This window comes from Mesoplodon densirostris, chromosome 3 (assembly GCF_025265405.1).
Source record: "Mesoplodon densirostris isolate mMesDen1 chromosome 3, mMesDen1 primary haplotype, whole genome shotgun sequence".
Classification (NCBI taxonomy): Eukaryota; Metazoa; Chordata; class Mammalia; order Artiodactyla; family Ziphiidae; genus Mesoplodon; species Mesoplodon densirostris.
The window spans coordinates 149,654,904-149,671,604 of NC_082663.1; the positions used below are offsets into that span (position 1 = coordinate 149,654,904).

General features: G+C 54.0%; 1 protein-coding gene and 1 non-coding gene across 3 annotated transcripts; both read left to right on the forward strand.

The window, feature by feature from the left end:
• The first annotated feature begins 2,300 nt into the window (after window positions 1-2,300).
• On the forward strand, window positions 2,301-15,763 carry MYDGF (myeloid derived growth factor). 2 transcript variants are annotated; one of them, XM_060094493.1, is made up of 6 exons: window positions 2,310-2,563; window positions 3,698-3,748; window positions 11,012-11,073; window positions 12,457-12,538; window positions 13,706-13,778; window positions 15,197-15,763. In XM_060094493.1, exons 1-6 carry the CDS (start codon window positions 2,384-2,386, stop codon window positions 15,274-15,276), a joined length of 528 nt encoding a protein of 175 aa, XP_059950476.1. In that variant the 5' UTR covers window positions 2,310-2,383; the 3' UTR covers window positions 15,277-15,763. The 2 variants fall into 2 exon arrangements, with proteins under 2 accessions (XP_059950477.1, XP_059950476.1); XM_060094494.1 differs by lacking the exons at window positions 11,012-11,073; window positions 12,457-12,538; window positions 13,706-13,778; window positions 15,197-15,763 and adding an exon at window positions 7,134-8,434 and having other exon boundaries at window positions 2,301-2,563.
• Window positions 6,178-6,254, forward strand: TRNAD-GUC (transfer RNA aspartic acid (anticodon GUC)). The gene has a single exon. It is a non-coding gene; the product is annotated as a tRNA-Asp (tRNA).
• Window positions 15,764-16,701: the final 938 nt, after the last annotated feature.

Sequence of the window (16,701 nt, forward strand, 5' to 3'; positions counted from 1 at the left end):
CCAACCAGGGACCGAACCCATGCCCCCCTCAGCGGAAGCATGGAGTCCCAACCACTGGACCACCAGGGAAGCCTCTGTTTCTTTCTTTTTTTTTTTTTTTAATCAACTATAGACACATGAGAAGTTGCAAAAACAGTGCAGAGTCCCGTGTACCCTTCATTCACCCAGCTTACATCTTACCTAACCCTAGCACTCTGTCACACCAGGAAACATGTGAATACGACGCAATTAACTAGACTCTAGACCTTATTCAGATTTTATCAGCTTTCACATGCACTCATGTATGTGTGTGTAGTTCTAGTCCACGCTGTCACCTGTACAGATTCCTAGAACCACCACCACAGTCAAAATACAGAGCTGTTGGGGACTTCCCCGGTGGGTCAGGTGGTTAAGACTTGTGCTTCCACTTCAGGGGACCCAGGTTTGATCCCTGGTCAGGGAACTAGGATCTCACATGCCCTGCGGCCAAAAAAAAAAAAAAAAAAAAAAAAAATACAGAGCTGTTTATTGGCCAAGAGGGAGCTCCTTCATGCATCCTCTTTATTATGTCCTCACCCACCGTGTTTATGGTGTCCTGACCATGGAGAGAAAAGTCGTGATACCTGTGTTATCAAATCTTTTCTTCCTTTATAACTGCTAGATTTCATATCATGATCAAAAAGCAGGATCTTGGGAATGATGGGTTTTTTTCTTTTAATCCCTTCAGTTTTTTGTTTGTTTTTTGGAGGCAAAAAGGAAAATGGAGAAACAAGAGGCTTGGGGCTCAGTCTTTCTGAAAACACACACACACACACACCTACCCCTCTTTGAGAAGGAAACTCAAGACCACTCACAGCTGAAATACCTTGTTAGCGAAAGCGCTTGGCCACTAATTGAATCCTTCATAGCGACAGGCTGGTCAAACACAGCGCTGAGGATATGGAGATATAATGGAATCCTGCTTGTTTAACACAGAATAGCTCTGTCGGCCTCCAATTTATGGAGCCAACTCCTAACGTGTCCACAGCAGCCAGCTGCAAAGAGGGAGCTATTTCTGCAGAAATAGTGGAGTTCCCTAATGCCCTTCACCCAGCTTCCCCTAATGTGAACATCTTACATCACTATGGTACAAGCCAGGTTACTGAAGCCAGGAAATTAACATCAGTACAATCCTATTATCTAATATACAGTCCTTATTTGGATTTCACCATTTCTCCCTCTAATGTCATTTTTCTGGTCCTGGATTGTTTGTGTCCTCTGCCCCCAAATTCATGTTGAACCCTAACACCCAGTGTGATGGTATGAGGAGGTGGGGGTCTTTGGGAAATGATTAAGTCATGAGGGTGGAGCCCTCATGAATGGGATTAGTGTCCTCATAAAGGGACCCCAGAGAGCTCCCTCTCTCCCTCCATAATGTAAGGACATAGCAAAATGGAGTCTGTGAACCAGGAAATGGGCTCTCACCAGACACCAATTCTGCCAGATCCTTGATCTTGAATTTCCAGCCTCCAGATCTGTGAGAAGTAAATGTGTGTTGTTTAAGCCAGCCAGTCTGTGGGGCTTTGTTATAACAGCCCAGACTAAGGCAAGGATCCAATCCAGGATCCCACATTTCCTTTCCATGTTGTGGTCTCCTCACTCTGTGATGGTTCCTCAGTCTTTGTCTTTCCTGACACTTTTAAAGAGTACTGCCAGTTATCCTGGTAGAATGTCTCTCAACTTGGGTTCATTTGGTATTTGCTTTGATTAAACTGAGGTCCATTTTGGACAGGAATTCCACGGAGGTGCCACTGAGAATGTCCTTCTCTGCATCCCGTTGGCGGCTCCATGGTGTCACTGTCTCATTTTTCGCGACGTTGACTTGATCACTAGGCTAAAGATGGTGTCACCACTGTAAAATTACTACTTTCCCTTTGTAACTAATATGTATCTTGGGGGGGGAAATACTTTGAGACAACGCAAATATCCTGTTTCTCACCATACGTTTCCCCCACCAGTTTTTAGCAGCGATCCACGGATCTTGGCTGTAACAATCATGAGGTGTTTGCTCAGCGGTGATCTGTGATTTCCCTCATTCTGCCTACATGTATTAATCTGAATATTAGTGGTGATCTTTTATTTCCTTCACTCCTTCTACATGTACGAACTGGGGGAGCTGAAGGGTCAATCACTTGCCTAGTGAGGGACGAATGGACCCTAAACCAAGGAACCTGTTCCAATTTCACGCACCGCAAGACCCTCGCTGTACTTCCAAGCCCCGCCCCAAGATGGCGGCCCGGGCCGGAGGGGCGGGGCGCTCCGGATCACGTGGTCGTGTCGACGCCGACGGCGCCTCCGGCGGAGACCCCACTTGTCCCTCGCCGCATTCCGTCTGTCGTCCCTTCCCAGCGAACCTGATCCCAAGATGGCGGCGCCCAGCAGAAGAAGGAATGGCGGCGGCGGCGCCGTGAGCTTCTGGGCCGCGCTGCTCCTGGTGGCCGTGGCGCTGAGGCCGGCACGGACGGTGTCTGAGCCCACGACGGTGGCCTTTGACGTGCGGCCCGGCGGCGTGGTGCACTCCTTCTCCCAGAACGTGGGCCCTGGGGTATGTGCCTCAGCCACCCCGGGGACTTGAGCAATGGTGCAGGCGGGGGCAGGGCCTGGGGAGGGGGCGCGGACCGGCGGGGCGGGGTCTTTGGGGGGGGAAAACGAACCGGAGGGGGCGGGGCCTGAGGGGTCGCGGACCGGCGGGGGTAGGGCCTGAGGATGGAGGGCGGGACTTGGTAGCGAGGCCTGACAGAACTAAGAAGGGGGGCGGGGCTCCTGGGGACTGGTGGCTTTGGGAAGGCTGGGTCACTAGCCTCGTCCCTAATTCCTGTCTCATGCCCAGCGTGCCCAAGCAGCCCTATCCCCCAGACCCAGGTGACTCCCTCGCTTTTGGAGGGCAGGACGGGCCCAGAGATGGGGAGAGGGGAGCTGGAGGCTGATGGGCATATGCCTCCAGGGCCTGCAGAAGGTCGTCCCGCTGTAGCTCTGATCAGGGAGGAAGTGGACAGGCGTTGCTCTTTCCTTCCATTGCACAAAGTCCCCCCGTCTTTTTCATTGAAATGTGGGGCCAGGCCCTCCTTACCTGGAGGTAGCAGGCCTGGGTCTAGTCTAGCCCGTCCCTAGCTTATTGGAGAAATCGCTTCCTCTCCCAGTCTCCTTTTCCCTGCCTGTAACAACGATATCAATCATCAGTATTTGTTGAGTACTTCCTTATAACCAAAGGATATTGTGCCAAATTCTTTATGTGAGGCCCATTTTACAGATGAAGAAACAGAGGCTCAGAAAGCTTTGCACTTGTCCAAGGTCCACAGCGGAGCAGAGATGGGCCTCTAGGTGCCCCTGCTTCCGAAGTTCATGTTCCTAGACGGGTGGGTGCTGGAGGGGGGTGTGACCTCCCCCTTCCTGTTCTTCATCCCCCAGAAGCCATCTGGGTTGTTTGTCCTTACCCAGGATCTCCCAAGTAGGGAGACAGGTGCGGGAGTTCCAGATCTGCAGACACTGGAAGGCCTTGCAGGGCTGGCCTCCAGGGACATCGGCCAGAGGAATCTGGCTCCACCTCCTTTCTCTGAGTGCAGATACTCAAAAGCAGGATTTTCTTGATTCTGGATCTCAGAAGGACATCCTGAGACCCTGTACTTCAAGGACTAACGATTATCTCCTACCGAGACTTTTTTTTCCTTCCATTCTCTAGGACAAATATACCTGTGTGTTCACCTACGCATCTCAAGGAGGGACCAATGAGGTGAGTTGTTCAAAATTCTACGTGGTTGGGCTTCCCTGGTGGCGCAGTGGTTGAGAGTCCGCCTGCCGACGCAGGGGACACGGGTTCGTGCCCCGGTCCGGGAGGATCCCACATGCCGCGGAGCGGCTGGGCCCGTGGGCCATGGCCGCTGAGCCTGCGCATCCAGAGCCTGTGCTCCGCAACGGGGGAGGCCACAACAGTGAGAGGCCCGCGTACCGCAAAAAAAAAAAAAAAAAAAATTCTACGAGGTTTAGTATGACAATATCCATTGTCATACAGAGGTGCTCTCTAGGGGACACTGGACATCAGACTATTCTTACCTAACCCATAAAAGACAGTGCTTAAGTTACATAATGATGGCAGATTCCATTCATAATTCCACGGAGTGAACAAATGTCTGGACAGAAGGAGGGACATGAGATGTGACTCTGCCATTCCCATTAGTCTCTATTAAGGGTCTTGTGTTCATTTTCTGTGCTGAGTAACAAATTATCACAGACTGAGCAGCTTAAAACAACACCCATTTATTATCCCATGGTTCTGGAGGTCAGAAGTCCCGGTCGGCTCAGCTGGATGCTTCACAAAGTGACAGTCAAGGTGTCAGCTGGGCTGGGTGTTCACCTGCAGGCTCTGGGGAGAACCCTCGTCCAGACACATTCCAGTTGTTAGCAGAATTCAGTCCCTTTCGGTGTGAAACTGTGGTCCCTAGTTCCTTGCTGGCTGTTTTCTCCAGCTGGAGGCAGAAGAGGAGGTAAGAGAGATTCGAAGCATGAGAAGGACTTAGTGCACCACAGCTGGCTTTGAGGGACCACGTGGGAGGGAGGACGTGGCCTCCAGGAGCTGAGAGTGGCCCCCAGCTGGCAGCAAGGAAACGAGGGCTTCAGTCCTCCAACTGCAAGGAATGAATTCTGCTGCAACCACATGAGTTGGAAGAGGACCCAGAGCTCCAGGTGGGAATGCAATCTGGCTGACACTTTGATGTCAGCTTATGAGACTGAGCAAAGGACCCAGCCCCACCACGCCTGGACTTCTAACCTACAGAATTGTGAGCTAATGAATGGGCATTGCTTTTATTTATTTATTTGTTTGTTTGTTTATTTATTTATTTTTATTTTTTTTTGGCTGCGTCGGGTCTTTGTTGCCGCGCACGGGCTTTCTCTAGTTGTGGCGGGCAGGGGCTACTCTTCATTGCGTACGCAGGCTTCTCATTGCGGTGGCTTCTCTTGAGGAGCACGGGCTCTAGGCGCGGACTTCAGGAGTTGTGGCACGTGGGCTCAGTAGTTGTGGCTTGTGGGCTCTAGAGTGCAGGCTCAGCAGTTGTGACACATGAGCTGAGTTGCTCCGTGGCATGTTGGATCTTCCCGGACCAGGGCTTGAACCCTTGTCCCCTGCACTGGCAGGTGGGTTCTTAACCACTGCGCCATCAGGGAAGTCCGGCACAGCTTTTAATGCTACTAAATTTGTGGTAATTTTTCACACAGTGTAGTGAGTTGAATGAGGCCCCCCCATAAATATATGTCCACATCCTAATGCCTTGAACCTGTGACTTTTTAGAAAAAGTCTTTGTAGATAAAATTAAGTTAAAGATCTTGAGATGAATAGATTATCCTGGATTACCTGGGTGAGCCCTAAATCCAGTGGCACACATCCTTATAAGAGACACACATGGGAGATTTGATAAAAAGAAGACACACAGAGGAAAAGGCCATGTGAAGATGGAGGCAGAGGTGGAGTGATGTGGCCACAAGCCACGGGACACCTGGAGCCACCAGAAACTGGAAGATGTAGGAAGGATTCTCCCCTGGGGTCTCCAGAGGGAACACGGCCCTTGCCCACACCTTGATTTTGGACTGCTGGCCTCCAGACTGTGAGAGAACAGATTTCAGCTGTAAGCTACCAAATTTGTGGTGATTTGTTCCAGCAGCCCCAGGAAACGAATACACACAGCAATAGATTACTGTTACGGCCAGTAATGCACCATTACAGATAAATACTCTGAGGATAAAATACTGTTGTTAAATTTTGGCTAGACACCGCTGCTTGGTTCTGTCTGAAGGGAGGGCAGCACACGTGTTTGAGAAGAGACACAAAACAGACTTTCTCCTCGTGACTGTTAAAAAGAATGAAAGATAATTGAAAAGGAAGAATTAATTGTCACTGCGAAAGTCAGTGTAAAGCATCTTTTGTACCCCTAAATTGTGCTTTCCTCCCCAACCCTCAGACTGTAGGGAACACTGCTGTCCTTCCAGAAGAGTCTATGGCACTGTGTCCCCTAACAACAGAGAGTCCCAGAGATGGAGGCTGCCTGGGGACCGCTCCCTGTTTGCCTGCCACGTGCCTGCCCCTCCCAGCATCCTGGTTCTGAGTCCACCTCTTTCCCCCCTCCACTCCCCGACTCAGGACAGCACATTAAAATGGGCAAGAGTGGGAGTTCCCTGGGTCCAGTGGTTAGGACTCGGCACTGTCACTGCCGTGGCCCCAGGTTCGATCCCTGGTCAGGGAACTAAGATCCTGCAAGCTGGGCAGTGCAGCTGAAAACGAAAAAAAAAACAAAAAAGGGTGAGAGTGAGTCCGCCCGCTCCACCGGGCACTGCTGACTTTAGAGGCGGGGTCGCTCTCTGTGGGGGGCCGTCCTGGGCAGCCTCCCTGGCCCCCACCCACTCGATGCCAGCAGCCACCCCACCCAGTGTGCGCTGGGGGACAAAAGGGTCCCCAAGTGAAAACCACTGGGCAAGAGTGACATGAAATGCACTCCTTATTTTGGATATTTCCAGTTTGTAAGTAAAAGTAAATGATTCTGAGCAACAGTATTTTATTTCATTTATTTATTTTTTTGGCCACACCACGTAGCATGTGGGACCTTAGTTCCCCGACCAGGGATTGAACCGGCACCCCCTGCATTGGAAGTGCGGAGTCCTAACCACTGGACCGCCAGGAGTCCCCCAGCAACAGTATTTTAACAAAATGTAGCAAACACCTGGTGACACCCTTCCCAGCGGTGTCACCAGGGGGTGGCAGCTCTGCTGGGAAGCATTGCCGCCCTTCCCCCTGCCTCCAGGACAGCAGGCATCCTGCGATCATCCGCCCCTTCCCGGGCCACCTCCAGGCCTTGCTGCTTCTCCAGGTGGTCCACTCCATTGTGGGATGGTGACAAGTGGTGGAACATTCTCCCTTGGTCCAGGCCCCTTGGTCCAGCCGTGCCCTGCCACGAGCTCCAGATCCGTCCCAAAGCGCCTTCCTCCCCCAGTCAGCCCTTTCCATGCCTCCTTTGTTGTGTAGGTGGTCAATTCATTATACAATAAAATTGTGATAGCACCATCGCCTTGGTGTTTGTCGGGCGGCCCGCAATGTGCTGAGACAGATACACGTCTCGTTTCCTCTTCAGAACTCCAGGAGGCTGTCCTTATCCCCGCCTCACACACGAGGACACGGTGGCCCAGAGGCTGAAGACTGCCCTGGCTCCCCCAGCTGGGACGTGACCAAGGTCCCCAAGGCACAGGCCCCTGACCGCCGCCCTGAGCCAGGACACGCCCCGCATCACCAGCAGCTCGGAAAAGAACGCCCGCGCCTCCCTAACGGGACCCTTGGGATGGACAGTCCACTGCAGTGTGCGGGGAGAGAGCTAGGCTCACTCTTGGAAAGGTGGCTGGGTCACAGATTCTAAAACCAGTATGGGGCTTGATTCTCCCGTTTCGGATGAGGGGATTGATTCATCCTCAAGAAACACCTAAGAGCACAGCAGACGTGTCCAGCACTGACTTGTTCCGGCAGCACCAGCCTAGAACTGTGATCATCAGACACCACGGGCCGACTGCAGAGCTGCGTGAACCCAACGGTGTGACCCATGGGCTCTCTGGCTGCTGGCCTGCCACCCGCTTAGGAGCAAACAGCTGGCCGGATTCTCAGCAAACGTGCAGGGGCCGTCCAAGATGTTCTCCGGGATCTGCTTGACCATACTTGGGGGCCCTGCCAAGATGCCCATCGGAGCAGCTGGAACGGAAGCCCCAGAGGCCCAAGTGGCGCTTCTCTAGAGCCATCGTCAACAGAGGGGAAATGGGTCTGTGGTCTGGGCTCCCAGGGGGCCCGGGATGCAGGCTGGGCTTGGGGAGAGCGGGAGGCCAGGCTGCTTTGACAGTGGTTCGTTTCTCCAGAGGGTCACCTGAGAGGCTGGCTGGTGCCGGGTGACAGCAGGCACAGGGTTATTCATCATCTCAGCGCCGGCCAGGATCCTGAGCAGCCAGAGAGCTCGTCCAAGGTTGGCGGGAATGCGGCCACTTGGGAAGACTGGCCCTTTCTCATCAAGTTAAACATACAACCCCATGCTTCCGCTCCTCAGTATCTCCCCGTTAGAAATGAAAACTTATGTCCACACTAAGCTTGTATGTGAATGTTCATAGCAGCCTGATTCATAATAGCCAAAAAGTGGAAACAACCCAAGTGTCCCCCAGCTGATGACGGATAAACACAATGTGGTCCCTTCACACACGGGCGCATCACTCAGCCATAAAAAGGAGAGAAGCCCTGACACTCGCTACAACGTGGATAGACCCTGAGAACACGATGCTCAGTGAGAGAAGCCAGACACAGAAGGACCCAGAGTGTGTGATTCCATTGATGGGAAACGTCCAGAACAGGCAAATCCACAGACACAGAGAGTGGGTTCGTGGTTGTTGGGCTGGGGGAGGAGATGGGGGTGTGCCTGCTCATGGGGACGGGACTTCTTTGGGGGGGTGATGAGAACTAGATACAGGTGATGGTTGCACAGCTCTGAATACACTAGGAAGCATTAAAGCATGCACTTTAAAAGAGCATATCGTCTATACATGTTTTATTTTTTAATATAAATTTATTTATTTATTTTTGGCTGCGTTGGGTCTTCGTTGCTGGACGTGGGCTTTCTCTAGTTGCGGCAGGCGGGGCCTACTCTTCGTGGTGCACAGGCTTCTCATTGTTGTGGAGCACAGGCTCTAGGCCTGCGGGCTCAGTAGTTGTGGCACGCGGGCTTAGTTGCTCCGCGGCACGTGGGATCTTCCCAGACCAGGGCTTGAACCCACCCACGTCCCCTGCATTGGCAGGAGGATTCTTAACCACTGTGCCACCAGGGAAGCCCCATATTGTATGTTATGTAAACTCTTTCTCAATAAAGCTGTTAAAGGTAAGTGAATTATTGATATACATGTAGCCACATGGGTGAATCTGATATGCGTTAGGCTGAGTGAGACTGACCGGCACAGGAGACCATGTCCTGTGTGATTCCACTCAGGTGGCATTTTGCAAAGGCACAACTATGAGGACAGAGCAGATCAGTGGTTACCGGGAATTTGCAGGAAGGGGTTGACTCCGGGGGAATGGAGGAGAGATAACTGGGAAGATGGAACTGATCTGTATCTTGATTGGGCGGTGGATACACAGTGTGGGCATTTGTCAAAACTCATAGAACAGACACTGAAATGGGTCCATTTCACCATCTGTTACTTGTCTCCTAATAATAAATAATAGTGGTTACCAATTACCTGTCCTCGATTACACCCGGCCACTTAGATCCTGAGCTCCCTAGCCTCCCAGAGAAAGTCACAGAGGCTCGGGCTGAACAGGCTGCCCCAGAACACACCCTCGTGTGAGTGTCTGATGCCAAAACCTGAGCCTTACCAAGGGCGCCACCCCAGCCTGCGGCCTCGAGACCAAGGTCAAGTTCATATAACAAGACCACTCAGAGGGATGTTGACCCTATTGCTAAGAAGCTCTTGGTTTTAATTTTGTTTGCTTTCATAATAAAAAAAAATGTTTAAATGTTTGCCTCGGGACTTCCCTGGTGGTCCAGTGGTTAAGACTTCAAGCTCCCAATGCCGGGGGGTCCAGGTCCGATCCCTGGTCGAGGAACTAGATCCCGCATGCATGCCAACTAAGACCCGGCACAGCCAAACAAACAAACAAACAAACAAATAAAAAATATATATTTTTTAAAAAGAAGCCTCATTTTCATGAATCTTTTAAGAGCTATGGAAAACCATCCCAGATATATTTCACAGCGTAAAACTGTTTCTGGGTGCTCAGAGGCCTGGAGCCTTGGGCAGGAGTTTTTAAATAGAAAATAAATGTGTTGGGCAGGTCCCCTTGCCATGCCTGCCCTGAGTAATTGGCTTCTACCTTCATGCTGCAGGCAAAAGACTTCCAAGTCACCATTTACTCCCATTATAATTAACATACAAATGGCCTTATTTCTATTAATGGAAAAGCTCTGGCATTTAACCAGATGATCAGCAATCGGAGTCCACCTTTACTCTCAGGAGAGGACGGGATACTCATTTTCCTAGCAAAATGCAAAAACGCCGTAGGTCACCAGACCTTGCGTTTGGCCGGGTTTTCAGAGGCCCTGAAAATGAGAATAAACTGGTAGTGGTGTGTTTTGGAACCATTAAAAAAAAATTTTTTTTTTTTTTTTTTAGCGGTAACGTGGGCCTCTCACCGCTGTGGCCTCTCCCGTTGCGGACCACAGGCTCTGGACGCGCAGGCGCAGCGGCCATGGCTCACAGGCCCAGCTGCTCCGCGGCATGTGGGATCTTCCCGGACTGGGGCACGAACCCGTGTCCCCTGCATCGGCAGGCGGACTCTCAACCACTGTGCCACCAGGGAAGCCCCAAAAAACAACTTTTTTTTAATATAATGTTTTTAAAAAGCTAACACAGGGACTTCCCTGGCGGTCCAGTGGTTAGGACTCCACGCTTCCACTGCAGGGGCATGGATTCGATCCCTGGTTGGGGAACTAACATCCCGCATGCTGTGTGGCTAAAAAAAATAAAAATAAAAAAGCTAACACACGTCATTCAAAAAGAAAAAAACATAAAAAGCTCTCCAGCGCCTTCTGTCGGCCCAGTTCCCACCCACGTCCTACATGTAACCGGGGTTATTAAAATCTTGCATCTTCTCTGAGGACTGCTCTATGCTTATGCAAGCAAGCATGGGTGTATTGTCTTTCCTTCTTTTATTTTTGTTTTTATCTTTCCCAATAGACTTTATTTTTTACAGCAAAGTGGAGCGGAAGGCACAGAGATTTCCTGTATACCCCTGCCCCCCAACCATCGCCCATCAGAGTGGGACTTTTGTGACAGTCATTGATGAACCTACATGGACACGTCATCACCCCAAGTCCAGAGTTGCCATCAGGGTTCACTCCTGGTGTGGTGTGTGCCGTGGGCTTGGACAGACATACAATGATGGGGAGGCTGTGTGTCCTGGACTGACCTGCCTGTCCTCTCTCCCCAGAAGTGGCAGATGAGTCTGGGGACCAGCGAAGACCACCAGCACTTCACCTGCACCATCTGGAGGTGAGCGAGAGTGTGGTGGTGGGATCTCCTCCCGGACGAGACACCTTCGCTCTGGGCGGTACCCATACTGACGGCGTCCTGCGCCCCTGGAGGGTCGCAGGCGGGAGAGGGGGTGCCGTCCTGTGTGGGACTTGAGGGCAAGGAGGGCTTCCCAGGGAAGCACGTTGACACTGAGGCTGAGAGGGGGCCGTGGGGGGGACTGGGAGGTGGCGTGTAGGCAGTGGCCGCAGCCCCGGGAGCGGGGCCGGGCTCCCCAGACGCCACCCCCTTCATGGTCACCTCAGTCACATTCCTTGCTCAAGGGCTTCATCTCCCGCCATGCCCACCCTTCTCGTAATCCCACTTCCTGGAGCCCAGCTCCATGAGCCCGAGAACGGGGTGCTGGGCCCTCTGACGGGGAGGAGGGTGATGGAGCTTCACCAATTCCTGGCCCTTCTCCCCTGGGCCTCACGGCCTGGAATGTGTCTCCCGAGCAGAACAGATTTCTCAAGCATTTGCCACGCGCCTAACATAGAAGTCCCAGCCGCGTCCTCACCCTATGGGACCGGGGTCAGATGGGGACAGATCATAGGGGACGACGGATCAAGAAGCGGGACACGTTAGAGAGCAGCGACAGCAACATTTAGTTAAAGAACACGCTTGCAGGCGTTGGCGCAGAATCCCCGTCTCCTGCTCGATGCGGTACAAACCGCAGGCACTTTAGTACCAAGTATTGTTGGGGAGCTTCTCGTGGGGGCAGAAGCCCTGCGTCCTCAACATGCTACTGCCAGCCCCGCTGAGAGGGGATACCCTGTCTGTGCCCCTTCCCAGCCTCAGAGAGAAGCATCCCAGAGGCAAGGAGCCGGGGGGGGGGGCTCCCTAATTACAGGTTAGTAATCAGGGCTGTATCCCCCCGCCAGTAGACCACCGTCTCACACAGACTCGTGAGCACCAGCCCTCCACCTGGGCACAGACAGATCCAGGCCTCACTAGCTCAAAGTGGGGTCCTCAGCCCACGCAGCCTCTTAGCTGACCACCCAGCGGTCCCCCAAGGACATGCTCAGCCCCAGACACCCTGCTGTTCCTAGTTGACCCCCATACTTCCCACCCCCGGGATGTGGCCCGGCCTCACCCCTAGTGCACACCTGGGATGTTGTCCACTGGATGAGAAGTGTTCTGTGAGTGGATGCGAGAGGCCCTGTTCTAGAACAGCTCCTACCCAGAAGGGGAAAGAGGCTTGTCCATCAACGAGCCGGAAGAGCATCCTGGCAAAGAGGAAAGAGTGGATCATATTGAGGGCGCCCCATCCGTCCTTCCCAGAAATGCCTGGCAGCAGATCCCACCTTGGAGAGCAGGGGGGCACGCAGCCCTGGGCTGACCCCGTCGCCCGACCTTTCTTCGCAGGCCCCAAGGCAAGTCCTACCTGTACTTTACGCAGTTCAAGGTGGAGGTGCAGGGTGCTGAGATCGAGTACGGCATGGCCTACGTGAGTGTCATCTGCACATGGGGTGGCCGCCTGGCTGGGCCACCATGGACTGCAACTTGGAGACCCCGGGGGTGCGGGGGCGGGGAATGAGGAGGTGGACACCAAGCCCTTAGAGGGAGGCCTGGAGGCGCGGGGGGCCGGGGTTATGGTGCCCAGAGGGAAACCCGGCTGACCCCCAGAGACACCTGGCCTCCCTCCTGTAAGGCCCGCCGGCCTCCCACCAGTGCCCCCTGCTGGCAAAGCCAACAGGAAGTCGGGGGCAAGGGGGCTCAGCCCTGGGACAGGGGCAGCAAGGGCGGAAGTTGGCCCAGGGGGCAGGTGGGCGGCTCATTGGTGTCGGGAGGGCCCCACGCCCCTTGCTCCAGTGACCTGTGGTTCACAGCCCAGCCAGCACCTTCTGCTGCGCTCCTGACCCCCACGGCCCCTCCAGAGCCCAGCCACTCTGCAGAGCCCATCCCTGCTTCTCCATCTGGGTTAGAAACAGTTTGAAAATCACCTTTTCAGTCCAAGAAGCAGAACCAGTAGGAGACAGGCCTTAAGAGATTCACTGCCAGGAATCGGCTTCCACTGTGGGAGCCTGGCTTCGGGGGTTTCCTCCAGGGAAGCCTCAGCTCTGCCCTGAAGGCCCTCCCCCTGATTGAATCAGGCCCACCCAGATCCCCGAGGATAATCTCTTTTACTTAGAGTCACCTCAGGATGAGCCTCTGTCACATCTACAAAATTCCCTCCCAGCAACCCCAGCAAGGGTCTGATTGTATAACGGGGACTGTGGCCGCTCCAATGACACATCAGACTGTCCATCAGACTGTTAACTAATCGCTCTCTGGGGTCCCTTCTTACTTTGAAACTCTAAATTTTTACTGATTTGAAAAAGACACAATTCTGCTGTTTAAAAATTACATGCAAGAGACTGCCATGCTAGTGTCATTTCCATAAATTAACTAAAAAAAATTCCCTTCGATTTGCAGGGAAGGCATGAAGTTTTAAGCTAGTTGACAATCTCTTAAGTGGATTAACCCACTGCTTCTGCTGGATTCTCTTTTATGTGCTTAAAAAAGCATCTCGCGGCTCCAGCAGAAGCATGCAGCTTTAGTCTCTGCTGCTCTGCAAAGCAAAGCAAGCCGTGTTCCTTCCCGATTAGAAAAGTTTCCACTTGTTCCCTTTCAGTCGAAAGCTGCTTTTGAAAGAGAGAGTGATGTGCCCCTGAAAGACGAGGAATTTGAAGTGACCAAAACAGCAGGTACGTAGAGGGGTTTGTGGAGCTGGAATCTAGGTTCTCAAGCAGGGAGGGGGTGAGAGAGGGGACAAGACCCCCGCTAGAGGGCGATCCAGGGGCCCTGTGGTGAGAGGAGGCTGCCATCCCTAAACAGATTCCGCAAAGGGCCACCTAGTAAATATTTTCAGCTTTGGGGTCCCCTTTGAAACAACTCGACCCAGTCCCCATAAGGCAAAGTCAGCCATATGCCACTAGTCAGTGAATGGGGGTGGCTGCCTTCTAATAAAACTTTATTTCGTGAACACTGAACTGTGAATGTCATAGCACTTTCCCATATCACAGGATGCCATTTTTCCTTTGATTTTTCTTAAAGCTATTTGAAAATGTAGAAACCACCCTTCGCTCACAGGCGGCAGGCACACTTGCCCAATCCCTAGCAGAGAACGGAGAGCATGAGAGTCTGTCCTCGGAGAGCTGCGTCCTGGGACACTCAGCTCCATAGGAGGCCAGGGAGCAGGGGGCCGCGGGGTCTGACGCCGACACAGCCTGGCCGTCCTGGGCTCCGTGACAGCTTCAGGCAGTGCAGTCGGGACCTTGTGCATGCATGACACGGGAGGCGGGGGTCACCTCCTGGGGCCCCGAGACCCCCATGGCCTCTGACCCCATTCAGCTGTAGCCATGCAGGCCAGATGCCGAGCAGAAAGAGGGGCGGTAGGCACCCGAGTTGGGGCTCAGGGTGCGAGAGCAAGTGGGGGGACGAGTGAGTGAGACAGTGAACGCGGGGCTGAGCCGAGTCGGGGGGCCCCGAGGGTCCTGAAGGACGGGGAAGAGATGAGGTGAGGAACCCATGTGGCCGTGGACGTCACCAGGCACCAGAGGGGAGGGGAGGGGAAGGGAGGGGAGTGGGCGGCACGAGCGGGGCTTTTAGGAGGGCCTGGAAGGAGGCCCGACCTGCCCGCAGGTCCTCCAGGTGGGGGCAGGGGCCCGTTTAGAGTGGAGATCAAGGACAGAGGGGATGGGGTTGCTGCAGACCCTGAGCCCCAGGGACCATAGATGGTGAGGATGGACAGGGAGTGGGGGGCAGGCTGGGTGTGCAGAGCGGGGGGCAGCCAGGTTCCCTGACCCTGCCTGAAGAGCGTCAGACAAGTTTGCCAGTGCAAACCTCCAAACCCCAGCCATTCTCAGTGTGGCAAAAATGACCACAGCTCTTCCCACATCGACATCTCCCATGGCCTCCCACTGCTCTCAGGACAGGCCCACAGCCTCCCTGCCTTTCTCCTACCCCTCACCCGTAAGACATCCAGGGCCAGGGGCCTTTCCCTGTGGAGTCCACTTGGAGACTGCTCCCCTGCCTTGCCCTGCTCCCATCGTTGCCCACACCCGGCTCAGGACCCGGAGGATTTGCGGAGGCAAGGGCTGACCAAGGGTTTCTTCTTTTGCAGTGTCCCACAGGCCCGGGGCCTTCAAGGCTGAGCTGTCCAAGCTGGTGATCGTGGCCAAGGCGATACGCAGTGAGCTGTGACCAGGAGCCCCTTTGAGGGCGGCTTTTCCTCATCTCCGCTGAAGGAGCTGGGCCCCATGAGGGCCCAGTACTTGTTTTCTCGGGGGGTGGGGGCTGCTAATTTTCTGCCCAGGCTGATGTTGCCCCATTCAGAGGGCTTCGCAGGGCAGCTGAGGCCCCAAGGCAGAGTCCAGAGGGCCAGGACTCTCCTGGCTCCCACCTTCCCCTCCCCATGAGGAGTGTGGCTCTGAGACCCACTGCTCTTCTTATCAGAAGAGGCGTCAGGGCACAAGGTGGGGCTCACGGGGGTCACAGCTTTTCTGAAGCCAGCAACGTCTCCCCTGGATCAGGCCAGGCTCCGGGATGCTCCTGGGGAGAGCCATCCTGCTGCTCTCTGACCCTAAGCCAAGTGTTTTCTTGTCATCCCCTAGGGGACCAACTTTCAGACTAACTGGGCAGAAGTGAAATGTTCTTTCATATTTAAATAAATAAGGCAATTAAAAAGTAACCACACAGTCTTGGCATCTGGCGCTGGTGCCCACCTGGCTGGGCACGTGGGGCTGGGGGCCCCTACTTCCCTTCGTTGCTGGAGACGGGTTAGCTGCATCACCCTGGGCACAGGGACTTTTCTGCAGGCACAGACGTGCGGGTCCTGAGGCAGCTGGACCTCGCGAGCCCATGGGGCCACGCCCAGCAGAGGGTGAGCGCTCCAGGGCAGACCTGCTCTTTTGCATCCTGTGGTTGGCTCTGCTTATTTTTTTTTTGAGGTCGGATTGCAGCTCGGTGACTTTAAAAAAGAAACAAAAACCCGCAAGCAAACCAAAATAAATAAACGATATCCCCAAAGGCCTCAGCCACTCAGGGGAGCCTGGTCTCCCAACAGCAGGGCCTGGGAGTCTGACCCCCACTGGACTGTCACCCTGACCTCTGACTGAGGAAAGAAACCATGTGGCCATGAAGCGGGTCCTTGATCAGAATCACCAAGTCGGGTCGACTGAGGCCTCTCTGTCCCTGTCACTCACCTGGCCCTCCCTCATGCCACCCAGGAGCCCGGTGCTGCTGTGACCCCACCTTCCCTGGGGCCTCCGTGGTGCTGGTGTAGGAATGGCTCCAGAGAGAGGCGCAAGCAAGATGAACAGCTGTTCTCAGAATCACTGAGGGGGACCTTGGGCCCACGGTACTCGGGGCAGGGGCGGGGCACCAGCGGCCTCAGTGGTCAAGCGCACACGATCTGCACCACACCTCGTGAGCAGCTCCGGAGGCACACACGTCCTCGGGGAGGCTCGCTCCACCGAGCACGGCGACCTGCAGTTCTCAACAGGGCCCAGGAGATGATTGCCCAGGGCCTCCTGCAAAAACCAGGCAGCTGGACACAGGCGGAGACGATGGTGCACCCTGGGCCCTGAGGTGTGTGAGGGCCAGACCCTGGCTGAGAGGGATATTGAT

What these genes read in the sequence shown, in the direction of transcription:
- MYDGF (XM_060094493.1), top strand. Translation starts at nt 2,384, where the DNA reads ATGGCGGCGCCCAGCAGAAGAAGGAATGGCGGCGGCGGCGCCGTGAGC. An exon ending in TTCACCTGCACCATCTGGAG is followed by an intron (nt 11,074 to 12,456) that starts GTGAGCGAGAGT and finishes CTTTCTTCGCAG; the next exon opens with GCCCCAAGGCAAGTCCTACC. An exon ending in TCGAGTACGGCATGGCCTAC is followed by an intron (nt 12,539 to 13,705) that starts GTGAGTGTCATC and finishes GTTCCCTTTCAG; the next exon opens with TCGAAAGCTGCTTTTGAAAG.